Here is an 18743-nt window from a genome sequence, read left to right as displayed (position 1 = left end):
TCTTGCTCTTGGAGAACCTGGCAGGCTACCGAGATTATCCTGCCTGCACGGCAGAGTCTGGCAAACTCACTGTGGCATAGTCAATATGCCAAAACCCATTAACAATGATGGGTCTCATTCTCCTGACCCTGAAAGAGCCTCCAATGTGGCACTTGCTAAAAACTCAAGGCTAGTCTGAATGGAGACGTTACTGGTGCCTGCTCGAGGAAATCAATGAACAACAGAATGACTGTGATACAATAATACAGTGATGAGTCTTTTTGACGTCCCATGGAATCCAGTCGGTAATGGCTCTAGTCCAACAGTCGCCTCCAAATTGCATTGTGTATCTGGCCACGAAAGGGGGACATCTCGTGTCCCCCTATGAGATGGTCAGACTTCTTCATCAAGACCTAAACGAATGGCTTGATGCTTTTCGTGTTCCTGGAGTGGGCAGACACCATTGGGCTATGCTAGCACGTGACAGGGACGAATGGAGATGTTACTGGTACCCGCTCAAGCAAACTGATGAGCAATGGGATGACAAGTGATAGAAGTGATGAGTCTTTTTATATTAGATGGATTTCTGCTCATTTATTTCAGGTGCTTTTCTCAATAAGTATTTACTAAACCTGAAGTTATAAACCCTGGGATAAGGTCCCAACTTAAATTCTCTTTGACACAAGATTCTTCAAACATAAACTGAGATGCTAAGAGAGAAATTTTCCCAGTAAGACTTCCATCTTTTATACTCTACAAATAGCACATCTGAACTCTAACACAATAAACGAGTTACCCAAATAAACTGCTTTCACGAAGCATTTATATAGAAATATTGTGCAAATGAAAAAAAAATATCAAAGAAACTTACGTATCACTGAGTTCAGGTTACCAAATCTGAAATTAATCAAACTGCAATGATGGAGAAAAACCTCCATGTCCTAATTTAATTAACAATAATTTTTTATTAATTGCATAGATTAACTTCATGCTCATTTCTCTGAATTTACAATCTTTGATAAATAATGCACTACTATAGTAGAATTGCCTTTACTTCCTACCCTTTTTTTAAAGATAAAACTTTTTTATCCAAAAATGTTTTGGAACAGGTGATAGGAATTACTGAATTATTCCTTCTACTTAAAAAAGCTTCAAAGGATATGTGTAATTATAAAAATACAAGTTATCCTTGTGAGAGTAGACTTCCTAGATGTGTTCACTGTGGCAGTTATAGGAACCTACACCAGTGATAAAGTTGGACAAAACTTAATACCTACATGCACATTTACATATGCAAATAAAACTAGGGAAGGCCCATTAAGGTCAGTGGATTGTTTCAATATCATTATCCTGACTGAAATACTATATTTTAATTGTACAAAATGTTACCATTGAAGATAACTGGGAAAACTATACAAGAAATTTCTTTTTATAATTTCTTACAACTGCATGTGTAACTCCAACTAGCTCAAAATTTTTACCTTAAAAGGAAAAGACATGGTAAAGACTAAATCTTAATCCTACCCCTGACCATGAGTCTTCCAAGAAACACTCATTTTGTTCATGTGTACAGCACCTACAAGAGAGAAATGTGGTATTCAGAAAGAGAGGGAAAGAGGGGAGGAGTAAGAATTGAATCATTGGAATGACCCCCCGGTTTATCTAGATGAGTAATCCAGTTCTTCATACCCACACTTGCCCTTGACATCTTCAGCCGAGAAGAATATTTCTAAACAAATCTATCCCATTGTCAGGTCTTTTCTCTTTCTCATTTTCTTACTGGATTCCCAGAAGCAGTCAAGTCTTCTCCCCCCAAGAGAGGATACTGAGAGAACCTGGGAAATCTGACCACCACTGATAAAGACTGAAAACTAGAGACATGGAGGCCTGCCCAGTGACACAGTCAGATGACCACACAGAGGTGCAATGTGCAGACCCTCATGTTGCCATTTCCAGTCATCTTTTAAATAGTTCACTTAAATTTGAGTACATGCCACGGATTATCTGACATCAAAGATAGCACATAATATAGAAAAAAAAATTTTTAAAGCAGAGATACAATAGCAGATTGGAGACACAAAGCCTATTAGGGGATAGAAACTCTCCAAGACAACTATCCTACTTAAGGATACAAGAGATCATATATTCATGAAACAGAATAGGATATTGCTAAAAACAAATGAAAGTCCTTGAAAATTAAAAATATGACAGCATGAAATAAAAGCTCAGGGAAATAATTGGAGAATTGAATGAGAAAATCTAAGATTGATATTGGTGGTGGGATTTGCTATGTACATCAAAACCAGAAACCTGAAGTCTAATGCAAGCCTATTACCTAAACTATAATTTCAAAGAAAAAATCTACAGAAATCAGAGCAAAAAGAAGAACTTATGAATCAGAAGTGAAATTATGAAAAAAAATCACAAGGTTTATTTAAGTCAATCATCCAAATAACAGACCACACAGAAAAAGATGAAAATAAGCACAGAATAAATAAGCATAGGATAAAAACACAAGTTCCAACATATAAACGACAAAAGCATACACTTGATCACTTGATCACTTGATACCCCGTTACTCATCGATTTACTTGAGTGGGTGCGAGTAACGTCTCCATTCATCCCTGTTGCATGCTAGCATAGCCCAATGACATCTGCTCATTCTAGGAACATGCAGAGCCTCAATCCGATCATTCAGGGTCTTGACGAAGAAGTATGAACATCTTGTAGGTGGGCATCCATGCGGTCTTTTGACATCCCGTGGAATCCAGTCAGTAATGGCTCTAGTCCAGCAGTTGTCTTTAAACCTCATTATGAGTCAGGCCCATCTGATTTTTGATGTCTTGGCAAATGAGACAGCGTCCTTGATTCTTAAGCGTTGACGGAGATCGGAACTCCAGATTCTATCTCTCATTTGAGTGAAGTGTGATACTCCAAGCATAGCTCTTTCGATTCCTGTTTGAGAGACCCAAATAGCGTTCTCATCCTGTTTTCGTAGGGCCCAGGTCTCTGAGGCATATGTTAATGCAGGAAGAACAGTGGAATCGAAGAGATGTGCTCGGAGCTGGAGGTTCTTTGTCCTCTTAGTTATTTCTTCAACGCTCTTGAAGGCATTCCAAGCTGCTCTCTTCCTCCTGCGCAACTCAGGTGCCAGGTCATTCATCATGTTGATTTCTCGACCTAGGTATATATAACTGCATTCGGAGATGGTGATTCCATTGAGAGTGAAAGGAACATCAGGAACAAGACTGTTTCTCATAAACATTTCTCAAGAACATTTCTCATGAACAAAAGCATCCAGATTAACGAAAATAAGTGAGTGTTCAGAAATTGCATGAACAAAAAAATTACAATTATCAGATAATGATTATCTCACCAAACATTACCAGCACATATGCTTGTGGGGTTGCGCAGGAGAGAGAATTTCATACTAAAACTTTTAAAACTCAGGGGCTGGAAAGATAGTATAGAAGCTAGGGCCCATGCCTTGCACATAGCCAGCTCAGATTCAATTCTAGGTTTGAGTTTCCAAAGAAAACCATGGTGGGCATGCGGAACTTGAGCATTGGTTGGCCGAGAACCATTACACTGGCTGGCGCTCGTCGATGGACTGGACTGACTGACGAAGGACTGGGAGAATGGGGAAACAGGACCCCAGGCTTGTTTTGGTAGTCAGTTTATTTCTCTCTCCTCCCCAGCATAGTCCGATATCTTCCTTACAGTACAATCGTACTTGTAATTTTGGTTGTAGTCCCGTAATTATAGTTCCATCATCTAAGTCTCTTTATAAACCTCAAAGTTCTCTACTTCCAATCCTTGTCTAGTCCCCTATTTCCCATTACAGCATAGTTACAGAGAAACCATGAAGGGTGGGGGTACACATAGGTGGGGTTGAATATTGCCATAACAACAAACAGAGGTAAAACCACTCCTTCAGGGGAAGTTCTAGGAGATTAACTCAAGGACAAAAATCTCATCTGAGGGTTCAAAACTCCAGATTATTAGGAGATCCACTCAAGGACGAGATTCCATCTAGGATGTATTGCTTTTTCCTTTCCTCCATTTAAACAATTACAGTAAATTTACTTCTTATAATATTTCTAGTCATTTTGTATGAACACAGTAAGAGATATATTAAGCTTATATATTAAGCCTGGCTCTTCTTTGACACATCTCACTATATATCCCAAACCACAGTTCTCAGGCCAGGTTGGTCTCTCCTAACCCCATCAGGGTCTCTATTCAGTTACTTCTTTTGGGATCATGACAGAATTTGTTCCATGACCATGCTCTTAACTTATTATACTTACGGTGCTTAGCTTGTCCCCTTTAGATGCCAGGGTAGCTTACAGCTTGCTCTGGGTCTATCCAGTCCCTTCATTGGTACCCTGCTTTTGGAGTGCTAGGAACTAAGGGCAACTGAGGCTTAAATCTAGTAAATATGGATGCCTAGGAGTAAATACTATTTTGAAGTCAATTAACTCTCATGTTGCAAAGAATAGCATTAACTGTCTTCCTGTGTCTATACAAAAAGGACTTTGCCAAGCCATGCAAATGACATAAAGGGAAGAGAAAAGCAATATAGGATTATAAGTGGTTAATGGAATTGGATTGCCTCAAGGGAACTGCTGTGGAAGTAACTCAATAAACCTAAGCTCTCTGCAGGAGAAGCATATCCAATGTTATCCAACACTAGGCACCACATATGGTCCCCCAAGCACTGCCAGAAGTAATTCCTGAGTGCAGAGCCAGGAGTAACCCCTGGGCATTGCCGGCTGTGGCCCAAAAATAAACAAAAGAATAAATATATAAAATTTTTAAAACTCAGCATCATACTTCTCAGAGGTAACACTGAAAGCCAGAAGATGACAGAACAATGCCTGCAAAATCGTGAGGGAAAAAGAAAGTTTCCAATAAAATTTACCCCTAACCCATCTTCTAAGTGTGGGAACAGAATATATGTTCAGACACCCCAAATCTGAAATTTTTACTTTCCATACCTCTTGTTATAGGAGGCACCTATAGTGTGTGATCCCCAAAATGTATACTCCAAAGGAAGGAATAAACCAAAAATTACATACACATCAGTTCCAGGAAACAAGGTTGCGGACATAGGAAGAGCTGTGGAAAAAAAAAAAAAGACAAGGAGGATGAAAGGAGGCTGGGCTGGAGATCAGACGGTCACCTGTCTAGAATAGGACAGAAAAATATAGTCAAGACTTTCTCAGAGAATTAGAGAGAACATCAAATAGCAGTGTACACATGAAGAGGCTATGAAGGCAACTGGAGGAAAAAGCTTCAATTAGTTTGAAAGGCTTAGAAAACTAAACAGAAAAATAAGTTTACATTTAGACAAAAAAATGCAAGTCAGTGTATTTCACAATTTAGCCATAAAAATCACTGACATAGCTATAATATGGTAAATACTAACCACTAACCTAATCCAATGGTGCCCAGTCTAACTGCACACTGAATGAATAAATAAAATGCTTTAAGAATAAAACAACATAATGCTTAAGTTATACCCCAGAGCACCAGAGCAAAATCTAGGACCAGGACTCAGACATAAATAAGGTTTTGAGTAAGCAGATATTTATAACAGGCAGAGAAAATTAAGACCTATAGAATTAAAGACACAATTTCACACCTCATGTACACTATTCACAGATATTTATCTATAGCAACTTTTTATAATCTTGACTTTTAACAGTCATATACCACCCACATGCTTTACCAGTAACCAAGGACAAAACATCCAAAAATGAATGTTTCATTCACTTTCTTAGAAATAACATTAATGAGTCAATGTCGTGAAGCTGTTTATGTTGCCTGCCTTCCTCCTGGTTGCCCATCACCCTCCTTACACACCTTGGCTCAATGTCCAAGTCCTACTCAGGAAATATGTCTGTTACTTTCTGTTGCCTTGAAGCTCCAGTGCAAATGACTTGATAAGGTCAAGCAAGGCAGAAGCATAAAGGGGAAAATTAAGGAGGAAAACATAAAGTTGTAAACATGAAATGTCTTCAAACTAGGCCCTCCCGTTGATCGTCGATTTGCTCGAGCGGGCCCAGTAACGTCTCCATTGGAGACTTTGTTGTTACTGTGTCTGGCATATCGAATACTCCTGGTAGCTTGCCGGGCTCTCCGAGAGGGGCGGAGGAATTGAACTCGGGTCGGCCATGTTGGCCACTTGTAAGGCGAACGCCCTACCCGCTGTGCTATCATTCCAGCCCATTCAAACTAGGTCAGAGATATTCTTCTTGCTCATCCTCTCCTAGATGTAAAGAATGACTAATAAAAAAAGGAATGAGGGTAAGGTTTCATATGGTTTAAGTAAGCAAATTTAATTTGGACAACTCCAGAAATGTCCTCTCAATGTCTACCTAATCTCTATGATCAGAAGTTCAAAAAGTTATGTTCGAAAGTCATAACCAATATGCTACATGGTCACAGACAGGTCTAGACAATTTCTTTCTTTCTTTAGTTTTGTTTGTTTTTCGGAAGCCATACCCAGCAATACTCAGGGTTACTCCTGGTTCTATATCCAGGAATTACTCTATCAATGCTTGGGAGACTATATAGGAGATGTTGGGAGTTCAAGCCCAGGTTGGCCACATGCAAGACAAGCACCCTACCCACTGGACTATCGCTCCAGTCTCTAGTTTTTTTTTGTGCGGGAGAGTGGGAGGCAGACCCAGCTGTGCACTGGGATCACTCCTGGCGGCACTTTGGGGACCATCTGAGGCCCAGAGATAAGCCCATGCCACCCAATGTAAGGCCAGCACCCTTCCCACTCTACCATCTCTCAGGCTCCAGGTCTATCCAATATCTATCTAAGACAGAAATGTCTATATATTGATAATATAATACCCTCCCCCATTCTGTACAGAGCAACCTTGCAAGAAAAACAAGGCCTCATTCACCTAAACTTTGCACCTGACCATATCACTGCATCTCCCACAGCATCGGGGGATAGCAATTTTTATCCCTTCCAGCAATTAGAAAAATTGTCTCCCCTTCACCTTGTCCAACACTTGATATTATTATTAATTATTATTATTATTATTATGTTTTCTTTCTTTTTTGCCATTCTGATACTACTAAATGATGACTTTCAAGTTTAAATTTTCTTGAGAATGACGAAAACTGAAAATTTTTACTTCTCTAGTTGTCATTTTCAACTGATGCTTTGCTTTATAAATAGCCTTCCTATGTCTTTTACCCAATTTTCTCTTGTGGGAGAGGTTGCGGATTGGGGGCCACGTGATATGTCCTTGAGATCACTCCTGACAGTGCTCATGGGTCCATATGTGATGCCTGGGATTGACCTGGGAGTCAGCCACGTAGAAGGCCTTGACCCCTTGTAGTCACTCTCTGGCCCATTTTACCCAGTTTTTTGAGTTTTCCTTTTTGTCCCCCTATCCTTTAGCAATGTAATTCCTTTCCCCCTACCCCAAGATTCCAGCTTCTTCTGACCACCTATGCTTCCTCCATAACATTCATATCAGGCATAATTATTTAAAATGAGTTGTCTGATCCTTCTTTTTTCAGCAAAGTCCCAGAACCATGAGACAAGAGTTTGGGTATCTGTCCCCAGCATCACTGTCCCCAGCAACTCATCAAAAGTCTGTCAGGTATTCATCACATGAATAAACAAAGGTCCCTTTGTGTCCTGGTGTGTACCAGCCAGGAACTGGCTCTGGGGTGTCACTGAATAAAGGTCTCATAATAGAACAATTTACAAAGGTAAAACCAGAGTTTGGGAAACTAGTGAGTGACTGGAAGGTTTCCAGGACCAGCATCAATGAGAAGCACCACCCCACCTCCAGAAGCCGAAAGAGGGTTCCAAAGAGATGACATGGGCCCTGTGAGACCTGCAGTCACAGAGAAGTTGAGGAAATGTCATCCAGTCTCATAAATTGTGACTCAGTAATTCAAACTGCCTGGGTCAGGCCCATCACATTACTCAGAAAAATTTAATTCAAATCCATCAAACTTCAGAGTCTTAGATTCTACAGGATAAAATCATATTTAAAACCACTGCAACTGATAAAAACAATTCCCAACCAAGTGCCACTGAGTTGATAGTACAAGTGATAGTACAGTGGATAAGGTACCTGCCTTGCACATAGCTGACCCAGGTTTGATACCCAGGATTCCATATGGTCTCCTGAGCCCACAAGGAGTGATCCCTGAGCACAGAGCCAGGAGTAAGCTCTGAATCTCACCAGGTGTGGCCCCACAACAAAACAAACAAAAACAAGTGTGACAGAACTTAAAAGCAGAAAAAGTCCTAAAGATACAGAAAAAAAAAGTTATCTTACCAGAAGCAGCATCTGTTAGCGATACTGCTTCAGGCATATTTTCTGCATGTTCAAGTTGAATTTTCTGAACTCCATGCCTCAGTTTCTCCATTAGAAAAGACTGCACTAGAAAACCTCCGCTACCCAAATTACTTCACTCAGAAGAAAATAAATCTCCTTAGAGTTGCCAAACTCTAGTCCTATCAGCCAATTTCCACTAGACCTTGGAATTCTCAGCAAATGGCTGGTTTTGCAATTCTTTTGGCTTTGCCAACCCTCCGGGGTAAAAAATATATATATATATCTTCCCACAAGGATTCAAAGCTTGCAAGTAGAGGAAATGTTTGAGAAAAATCTGGGTTGATGAACAGCTAAGAAAAGCCAGGAGGAAAGAGACACATCTATCTATATATGTATATGTTTATGCAGAAAATAGAAAAGGTTGAAAAGCAATGTGTTTCTAAAATACTGCTTTCTGTGAAGCCAACCTTCTGTTACTCCTTTACTCCCAGTTGACTGAAAAAGGCTGTTTGATTCCTATCTTCTATTCATGTCCTCCCAAGCCCAGGCTAGGAAATGCAGTACAGGAGCTTTTGATGTGGGGGGCTTGGGTTCAAAACTTGACACTTAAGAAAGTGACACCAGAGGCCAGAGCAACATACAGGGAGTAGTGTGCTTGCTCTGCATATGTCTGGCCTGGGGTCTATCCCTGATACTCTTTTTGGTCCTTCCAGCCAGCAGAGCAAGCAGTGAGCCTTTAGCACAGCCAATGTGGCCCCAAAACTAAACAGAAAAAGAGAGAGAGAGAAAGAGAGAGAGAGAGAGAGAGGAGGGAGTGGGGGAAGGGAGGGAGAAGGTGGGGCAAGGGAGAGCAAGGGAGGGGGAGGGAGGACAGTAGGCAAGGCACTCTACCTTCCTGCAGTTCCATTTTAACCCACAAAAAAATAGGAAACAGCAGCAACTTTGCTGGATTGGGGGCAGAATTATAAAGCATGAAAAATAAAAGAGTGTGCTAGCCAGTGAGGTCCTGCGAATTTTTATCACAAGAACTCCTCTTAAGAAATGAGGTCAACTTGGGAAGAATAGGAGTGGACACAGCCACTTCTCCCTGAAGGCTGCACAGGGATGCAAAGATTAGGGCCAGTCCCCTGAGAATGGAAATCCAAGGTGCTAAAGATGGGTTCAAAAAAAAAAAAAAAAGATGGGCTCTCTGACCTGAAACTGAAATCTGCAGTTCAAATCTTCACCACAGTCCTCTTTCTAAAGAGCTCCTCTGGATCCCACAGAAGCTAAGATGAGCAGCAACTTTGCATGTTTGGAATGTATTTCAAAAATGCAATGAATATGTAAACATGTATATGTTGTAAACTATTAAATCACGCAAGTAATTATTTGTTTAGATCCTCAGTTTTTCAAAAACAGCCACAACAAAGTTTCCACACCATGAACACTCTCCTCATGATGGAACCTAACACTCAGCCAGGGAGCGAGTGATGCCATCTATGTCTCCTGTCCTTGAACAAATGTCGCTGTCTTGACCAGAAGAAAATAGTGGATGTGATACAATTGACTTTACCAGCTAATTCATATAAACACCATCATCTCCCACTTTTCCTTGGAATCCAGCTGCCATGCTCTGGAAGTTCAAATGGAAGCACATGCAAAGGAAACTTCTAAGTATTCTGGTTGACAAGTCACCTGAGATTCAGTCAAGAGCTGGCGTCAACCACAGAAAGGAAGTGATGTTGTCTTCAGGTGGCTTCCATACCCAGCTGTTAAATCACTATCTTCAACCTCTGCATCTGAGGGGCTAGACATGACAGAACAGAGAAAAGCTATCCCCACCATACTCTGTCCAAACTCCTGACTCAAAGAATCCATGAGCAAAAATACAAGATGGTTATTCTTCACCAGTAAGTTTCAGGGTGATTTGAAATACGGTAATATTGGGACAGAAAGTATCTCAAAATTCAGAAAGATGTTTAAATATGTGTGTATGTATAATTTTTCTTCTCCACTATTCATCTGCCAATATTCATGCTTACATTCCTCCTCAATGGAAGCAAACCATCTAGGAGAAATGTCTATAATTATTTCTGAGTTAGAAACCCTGGCTTTATCCACATCAGTTTTAGAAAAAGAACCAGATTCCTTGTTTTAAAGAAAAACTTAAGCAGTTATCAGCCATACAAAATGTAGCAAGTTAGGAGCTAGAGACATATAACAAGGGTTAAGGCAATTTTCCTTACACAGAGCTGACCCTGGCTCAATCCACAGCACTGAACATGGTTTCCTGAGCACCAGAAGGAATGATGGTCCCTGAGCAGAATACCAGGAGTAAGCCCTGATTACCACCAGGTGAGGCCCAGCCCATTCCTCTAGATACAAAGGTATTTCCTCAGTAAAGCAAACGAGAAATAAAATCCCCATTAGCAAATCTTATTTTAATTGGCTTTTAAAAGACGAAATTGAGACCTTCATTGACAATAAGAGCACCCAAGTCACTTCTCTCTCGCTGCTGCTGAAGACTCGAAAATCTACAAACAGGGTTTTCAGATTAAATAGGAAATGTCCATAAAGTCTACTTAGCACAGTAACTGGAATTAAAGCCAGAATTTAACTCAAGTTCCAATGATTATTTTTACTGAAGTTTAGTTGTTAGAATTAGCTTCTTGGTCCAACTCTAACCCTTCCTGACCTCAGTTAAACCACATGCATGCACCATCTCAGCAGAAAACAATGGACTCCTAGTTTGATTTGATTTCCAGAGCTCATATTCCATAGGATTACAAACACTAAACAACATTGTCTCCACTTTGGTTTGGGGTTGGTAGGGGGAAAAAAAAAAAGGATATTCATTTAAAAAAAATCAATATGTTAAAAAAAGTAACTTTTGAGAGGTTACATTTAATGGTAACCATTACAAGCCTTTTGAGGTGAATAAGTAAAAATGTTACCTTTGATCATATGAAGGGGTGCCTACATGGTTATATAAATATTACAAAGCTGAGTCCTCCCTGGAAACAGAAATACCAGGAAAGGAGTTGAGAGAATAAAGCCAGGTCACCTCAGTTTTTCTTTCTTTTCCTTTTTTAAACCCTTCTATACCCTCGGCTGTGTTTCAATAAGAGGATCACTCTGGACTCTAAGTCACAGTGTCTCTCAAATAAGGCTAGGTCCAGATTTTGTATCACATTTAGCAGAGAAACAGTCAAGATTCCAGGGTAAAAGTCAGTGATATGTTTAACTTTGGCTGAATAAAAACCCCTGCCAGCAAAATAATCATTTGCAGATTAATATCTTTTAAAATGATCCCTTGAAACTTGTGCTTTGCTGCAAAGTTTTATTGTTCATACAGAATGAAATTATCAATATCCAATAGAAGAAAAGGTGATTTTCAACAGAAGTACAATGAAACATGGCAACCCCAACCCCACCATCTTAAAACCGCTGGCTTTGTACTGTTCAGTTTCTGGGAGTTCCTAGGGTGGGGACCTTCTCATACCCTAAATTTATTTAAGGGGTTGAAGATGAAGTGATAATAGGAAATGTAAAAAGATGAAGAGAGAATAGGAAAGGTAAAAAGAGAAAAACCTAAGTGAAGAGAGAAAAACGGCTGCACTGTGAAGTTAAATATAAGTGGGTGGCAACTGAACCAAAATGCATTTGCTAGAAACACCATTTCAGAATGACATTCCAGGGGCCAGGGTGAGGATGGTGTTTACCTTGCATATAGTCAACCCAAGTCCAATCTCTGGCACCCCATATGGTTCCCTGAGCACCACTAGAAGTGTTCCCTGAGCACAGAGGCAGAAATAACCCCTGAGCTCCTTTGGGTGTGGCCCAACAACACCCCCCCCACACACACCACCACCACCAAAATGACATTCCAGGTATCATGTTGGCTGATTATCTCTTAGATCTTGGGAAGCAGTAGGAACTCTACCATGGCTTGCAGAGCCCCAACAGGCACGAAAAAAAAAAAAATAGCTGGAATATAATTGACTTGGAAAGGCCCTTTTCAAAGGTACATACCACCACTCACTTGGAAAAAATATATATAGGAAAGATTAAAAGGGGCCTAATGAAAATTCTTTTCTAAAGAATTGATAAATAACTTCAATGAGGCAGGTCTGACTGCCCTTGGAGAGGTCCAGCTTCCCCACCTGGCCCAGTTCCCTTCCCGATGTCAGTCCCCACAGCCAGACATCTGGGACTCGGAGCTAGAGTTTTAGCAGCTCAACTGAGCACCAGGACAGACTCATATTACCATATATGTTGAAGTCTGTTGAGTCGTCTGCTAAGACATGGGGCCGGGGAGATCATACAGAGGAAAAGGTGCTAGGACTGCATATGATTCGATCCCCAGCAATGCATAGGGTTCCCCAAACACCACCAGGAACGTTCCCTAAGCAGGGTTTTCCCAGAAGAAAACCCTGGAAAAAAGGAGGTCTGCTAAGACCCGAATCAAAACCTTTCACCATGAAACACCAGTCCAGAAAATCAAGGGTGTTGCCTTTTGAAACGGATAGCACCTTTAAATATCTTTTAGCAACCCTACCAAAATGCCCTGCTTCTGCACTCCTTAACACCTTGTTAGAGCTTTGTTCAACTTAAATCCAAACCCCGACTGCGTGTCTGCTTTTTCTCCAACCACTTAGACAGCTGTCTTCTCAGGGACAGTACTAGCCCAACCACTGGGACAGAAAATGGTTTTACAAGTATTCTCTTCCTTTATCTTCCAACTATTCCCTCTTTCATCAGGCAGTTGCACACCGGTGTCCCGCCTGTTTTCAACAGACAATTCTCCTGAGATGAGTTCTCCACGAAATCAAGAAACGCCAAGGGCAAAGATGGGAGTTCTGGCTTGAAGGATGGACTCGCTGGGAAGACCGTACCGCGATGCGCAGAGAGAGCACCAGAGACGCAGGCAGCGCACGCAGACCAAGCCTTTTCTTCCAGCTGCAAGTCCAAGAGGAGATCCGTTTTCCCCAGGAGTGGGCCTTGGAAGTACAGAGGTCCCCAAACTCATTTGGCCCACCGCCCCCTTTTCAGAAATTTGCCCAGCGGCCCCACACCAAATTCTACAATCCTTAGGGGCACAAATAGATCTCTGCACCCCCAATAACAGTACCTGACCCTAATACTGCCCTCCCGGCAATCTCGATCTTTCCAGTGTGCCCCCAATTGCCTACTTAGGGGGTGGGGGACACTGGCCAAGTGGCCAACACTTTTGTCCTATTACAAGTCTCGCACCTGGTACGGAAAGGTGGGCACCGAGTTTTCTCCCCGTCCACCTGTTCTCTAGGAAGAACATACGGAGAACTGGGAGTTGGCCAACCATCGCCCCTTCGTGCTCCCGATCAGCCAGAGAGTGTACAGGTGGCCACCTGCGCAGGTGGCCAATCTTCCAGGACAACTTGACTCCTGGCCTTACTGAATTGGCTGGGAGTGGCTGTCCCCAACACCCCCTCTCCCCCGCCCCTCTCCAGCAGGCAGTTACGGGCAGCGCCAGGAGGCACAGGTAGCCCGGCTCAGAGCGCGCCTCGACCGCGCGCTCCTCGGAGAGGCAGAAACAGGGGCGCCCCCGAGCTCCTCCGAGGGGCCAGGGGCGCCCTCGGCCGCCACCCCCGGGCGCTCCCGGTCCGGCCCCGTCCGCCCGGCGCCCAGCCCGGGGACCCCTGGACCGCCAGTGCCGCAGCGCCCACTCGGGGCAAGCAAGCGGCGCGCACTCACCATTCTTCTCCTGCATGCTCGACAGCGACCAGAGCAGCAGCGCCACCAGGGCCAGGAAGCAGAGCTGGCTCAGCAGCAGGTCCCTCCGGCGGCCCCGGCGCCGCTCGCGCACCACCTCCTCGCGGCTCCGCATCCTCGGCGGCGGCCGCCCGCTGCCCACGGCCGGCCCCGCTCGCAGTCGCCGCGCGCGCCCGCCGCGCGCCCGCCCGGGGCCGCGGGGCTCCCCGGCGTCGCGCTCGCCGCCGTCCCCGCGGTCCCCGCCCTCCGCCGCCTCCCTCGCCTTCTTCTTCTTCCTCTGCCTCTCCCCCTCGTCGTCGTCGTCGTCGTCCCCGTCGCCGCCGTCCCGCTCGGCCGCCTCCCGGCGCTCGGGCTCGCGCTCCTGCTCGCTCGCCATGGCTCCCACGCTCGCTGGGCGCCGCGCTCGGCCTGGGCGGCGGCGCGGCGGGGGCGGCGGGGGCTGCCGGGAGGCGGGGGCGGCGGCTGGAGGAGGAGCGGCGAGGAGGACCGGCGGGAGGAGGGCCTGGCGGCTGCAGGGGCGTCGCGGGGCCGCCCGCCTACTCCCCGCTCCGCGTGCGGGGCAGCCGGGGCGCCGGGGGCCGGGGGCTCCGGGGCTCAGTGCCGGGGAATGGGGGGGGGGCGAGGGCCGGGCACTCAGGGGTCGGGGACCCCGGGAGCGGGGGTGGGGCGGGAGCCGGGGGGGCGGGGGCCGCGGAGCCGGGGGCCCGGGGGTCTGCGTGCCGGGGCCGCCGAGCCGCGTGCAGGGCCGGGGCGGGGCGCGGCGGGCACCTGGAGCGAGGCGGGGGCGCGGGCAGCCTGCAGCGGCGCGGCGACGGCGTGGGCACTGGCGGGGGGCAGCGCGGGGGACGCGGCCGGGCGCTGGCCAGCACGGCGGCGCTGGGGCGCGTGGGGAGGAGACTGAGCTGGGGAGGGAGCCCCGCGCGCAACCGTTCGAGCGCTCCGTGCCGGGGGCTGGGGGCGGGCAGCTGCTCAGGAGGTCCCCGCCACGCTCTCGAGAAACGCACGGCGCCGCCGACCGGCGGATCTCCAGGAAAAGGGATTCACCCGAGAAACTTTCCGAACCCACGGAGGGTCCCGTCCGCCCGCTTCCCGGCCTCTGCCCGGAGACTCGGAGCCACGGGTGCGCTGGGCTGCCCCGCGCGCGCCGCGGCTCCTGCCGGCCTCCTCCCCGGGGACCGCCTGGGTTTCCTTCGCCCCCTTGTGGGGATCCCCTGGTGCGCTAGTCCTAGGACCTGAAGCAGGACTCCCCAAAGGCTCGCCGGGGTGCCTGGGCTCCCCCCTCTGGCTGGGCTCACACTTCACTCCCGGATCGTGCTGGAAGGCACTGTTGCTGGGCTAAGCTGGCTGCGAGCGAGATCCTCCTGGCCACCCTGGCTCTTCTACAGGAAGCACCAGGCCATGCTGACGCTTGAGGTCACTGTCCCTCGTCTACCGTGCCCCTGCAGCTGTCCTCATCCAATTCGAGCGTTGCCTGTCCGAGTGGTTGTCTATTAAAAACCTCGAGTCCTCCAGCACCCGCTCTCCCGGGCCTTCCCCCGTGATACTTCCCTGGGGCTGCAGCGAGGAAAGTGGACAAAGCCTGGAACAAGATCGGCTTTTTGTGATGAGGCTGAATACAAAGGGTGTATTGGGGAAAGACCCAGGCGTCAACCTGCTATCAGTATGGATGACAGGGCATGAATCCTATTTGGGGGAATTTAGCTTGCAGCCCTCAAAGGAGGTAAGAAAGGATAGGTGACTCCCCCCCCCCCCACACACACACACACGTCTCAGCACTTGATCTAGAAGGAGCCATATTGCCCAAGTGTGCCCCCACTTGTGGAAGAACTCTGACCCCTCAGACACCCAGATGATCCCACACTGCCTCTGAGGACAGCAGGGCAGGACAACGAAGCTGTTCAGCATCCAGGGAGACTTGAGAGTTAATTTTGGCCAACTAGACTGGAAGAGAATAGCTTTTCTAAAAAGCCTGCAGTGTTCCCTCTGCGTTGGTTCCCAGAGCTATTAAAAATATGTTGCTATTGGGGCTGGAGGGTTGTACAGCAGGTAACCTTGGACAAGGCAGGCCTGGCTTTGATACCCCGCACCACATAACCGCCTGATCACCACCAGGACTAATCCCTGAGCACAGAGCATGGAGGAAGCCTACACACAGCTAGACATGGCCCAACCCCTCAACGTATTAGAGTTCCAGAAACGATTCCAGACTACTTCATTCTACTCACCAGGAAAGAGGCTCCAATGACCTTTTCTGGAGTGAGACGGTGTCAGACTCACTGGCTGCAGAATGAAACAGCTCAGGGACAAAGGATGGTGTGATCCAGGTTTTATACACAGAAATGATTTTTCAGTCGAATCGCCATAGAACTGGGAAGGGGATTGCAAATCAATGCAGAGACTAAGACCTCCAAGCACCAAGCAACTGACTATCCTCGGGAAAGGGCACTGGTCCTCAGGCTTTCAGTAGCTTGGACATGGGGGTTCTTCATCAAGCACATCAGTGGTTCCCTAACAGGAAGGAAAGGGAGGTCCCTCTTCTCCCTCTTCTCTTCTCCTTCCAAAAAACAACCCTGGAGAAGGAAGTGAAGGCACAGTGCTCAGAGTCACTCCTGCCAGGCTGGAGTCATGTCAGTATCAAACCTGATCTTCCTGTGTGCAAGACATTCACATGAGCCCTTGGCACCATCTCCCCTTTCCCAGAAGCTTCTTTTTGTTCTATCTGCCATCTTGCAGTCTCCACCAGCTTCTCTCAGGAAATGGAATTTTGGTAAATGCAGTACTTACGTGCTATTTATCTTTCACTATAAGGATCCTCATCAATCCTGAGGTAACATTTGCCTTTCATGTCTTAATCTGTTTGCTTTTGATCTCACAGTTTATGACCTGAGTCTTAGGGAGAAAAATCCCAGGCCCTGCCACTTTAGTCTACAAATTAGCTTGCTTGGAAAGAGAGGCATTCACGCAAGTATGTGGGGGCCTTCATTCCTGTCAGGTATAAGACAGACATATTTACACAGCACCTCCCTAGCCTGGCTCAGGCACAAAGGTTCATAGTCCACACCCGCCCCAAATCCCCTCTCTGCCCTCACTTTCCACTCCTGTCAACATTCAGTTCCCTGTAAAGATTTTTGGGCCTGATGTGGAGCCATAAAGACTTGGTTCATTTTTTTTTCACATCTCAGCCTATATAGCAAAGAATAGAATACCTCCCACAGCTGCGTTTGCTGATTCTCAGCTCAGTTCAGGTCTGCTGTCAGCCAATGAGTGGGGCCTTATCATCCAGAAACCCAGAGTTTCCTGTGCCCTCCTGTCTTCCTTCCAGGTTTCTAGCTTCCCCAGGCCCACAGCGCCCACACCCAACCATGCAGTTTCCACAACAAAGCCTGGTTGTGTCTCCATAACACCAAACAATGACAGTGGTATCAGATAAGCCAGGAGTGAAGATGAAGGGAGCAAAGGAGAAACATCTAAGAAGACAACATCCATTGTTGAGAAGGCAAATCAGCCACCATGACTGCTACATGACCCTGGAACCTGGGACCCAGGGAGAGAGAGGAAAAACTGAGAGAGTCCAGAGAAAATTCCTAACCAGCAAGGTGAGGCGTGGGCCCACGGAGCACTCCAGGGAACGGCTCTTTCCTTGCATGTTCCTAGAACAATGCTGCAGATGGGGCACTCTGGAGTGCCCAGAGATGGAAGTATCCATACCTCTAGCTGCTTGTGTTTTGCATGCTATGACAGGGCCCAAGCTGACCAATCGCCCTCACCTTCACATGTCCCACCCTGTTTATACAAAGAGGCTCAGATTTGCACAGAGCCCCAGCTTCTGCTTCTTTCCCCCCTCATCCTTGTCTGCTGCTTTTATCATCAGCCAGTCCTTCGACTTTTCCTGAGCTGCCAGTAATTTGAAAAATGGGAATCAAACATTGCTATGCATGTGTGTTTGCATACCACATCCCAAGACACCCTGAGCATCCTCGCTGCAAGCTGGTGTTCACATCATTTTAAGGTTTGTTTACAACAGGAGTACAAGAACTACTTCATAATGGCATCGAACTTTTCATTTTCTCTTGCTCAACTGTCTGCATTTGCTTGGTGATTTTTAATTCACTATGAGAAACTGTACAATTCTTTTCCTCAGTGGTGTACTGTAATATTTATACATTAAAAAGCTGCTCGTGATTTTATTTTGCTTTTAGGTGTAACATAGGCCCTCCCGTTGATCGTCGATTTGCTCGAGCGGGCCCAGTAACGTCTTCATTGGAGACTTTGTTGTTACTGTGTTTGGCATATTGAATACGTCACGGGGAGCTTGCCAGGCTCTGCCGTGCGGGCAGGATACTCTCGGTAGCTTGCCGGGCTCTCCGAGAGGGGCGGAGGAATCGAACTCGGGTCGGCCATGTTGGCTGCGTGCAAGGCAGACGCCCTACCCGCTGTGCTATCGCTCCAGCTCCAGGTGTAACATGCGTTCAGTAAAATGCACTGAGAGTCCTCCCTAGTTGAATCACTTTGTGTTTGTATATTCATTAACCTTAACTGAGTTAAGGTTAAGCTTAAAAGATTTCCTAGGGCTATAGTGGATAAGGGCACTTGCCTTGTAGGTTCATTCTATCCCCAGCACCATACATGGTTCCTCAAGTCCCAACAGATTGATCCTTGATTTCAGAGCCTATGGTAAACCCTGAGCATTGCTGGTATGAGACAAAG

At 46.0% G+C, this 18743-nt stretch overlaps 1 protein-coding gene across 1 annotated transcript in view; it reads right to left on the bottom strand.

The window, feature by feature from the left end:
- SLC24A3 (solute carrier family 24 member 3) overlaps positions 1–14556 on the bottom strand; it is a 679502-nt gene extending 664946 nt beyond the window's left edge. Inside the window, exon 1 of the mRNA XM_056121654.1 lies at positions 14019–14556. Within this exon, the coding sequence (XP_055977629.1) occupies positions 14019–14412 (394 nt within the window). The 5' untranslated portion in view covers positions 14413–14556. The remainder of the gene's footprint in view (positions 1–14018) is intronic.
- Positions 14557–18743: the final 4187 nt, after the last annotated feature.

Source organism: Sorex fumeus, unplaced genomic scaffold (assembly GCF_029834395.1).
Source record: "Sorex fumeus unplaced genomic scaffold, SorFum_2.1 ptg000044l, whole genome shotgun sequence".
NCBI lineage: Eukaryota > Metazoa > Chordata > Mammalia > Eulipotyphla > Soricidae > Sorex > Sorex fumeus.
The sequence above is the reverse complement of the archived record's forward strand: the minus strand, read 5'-3'. Positions and strand labels throughout refer to the sequence as shown.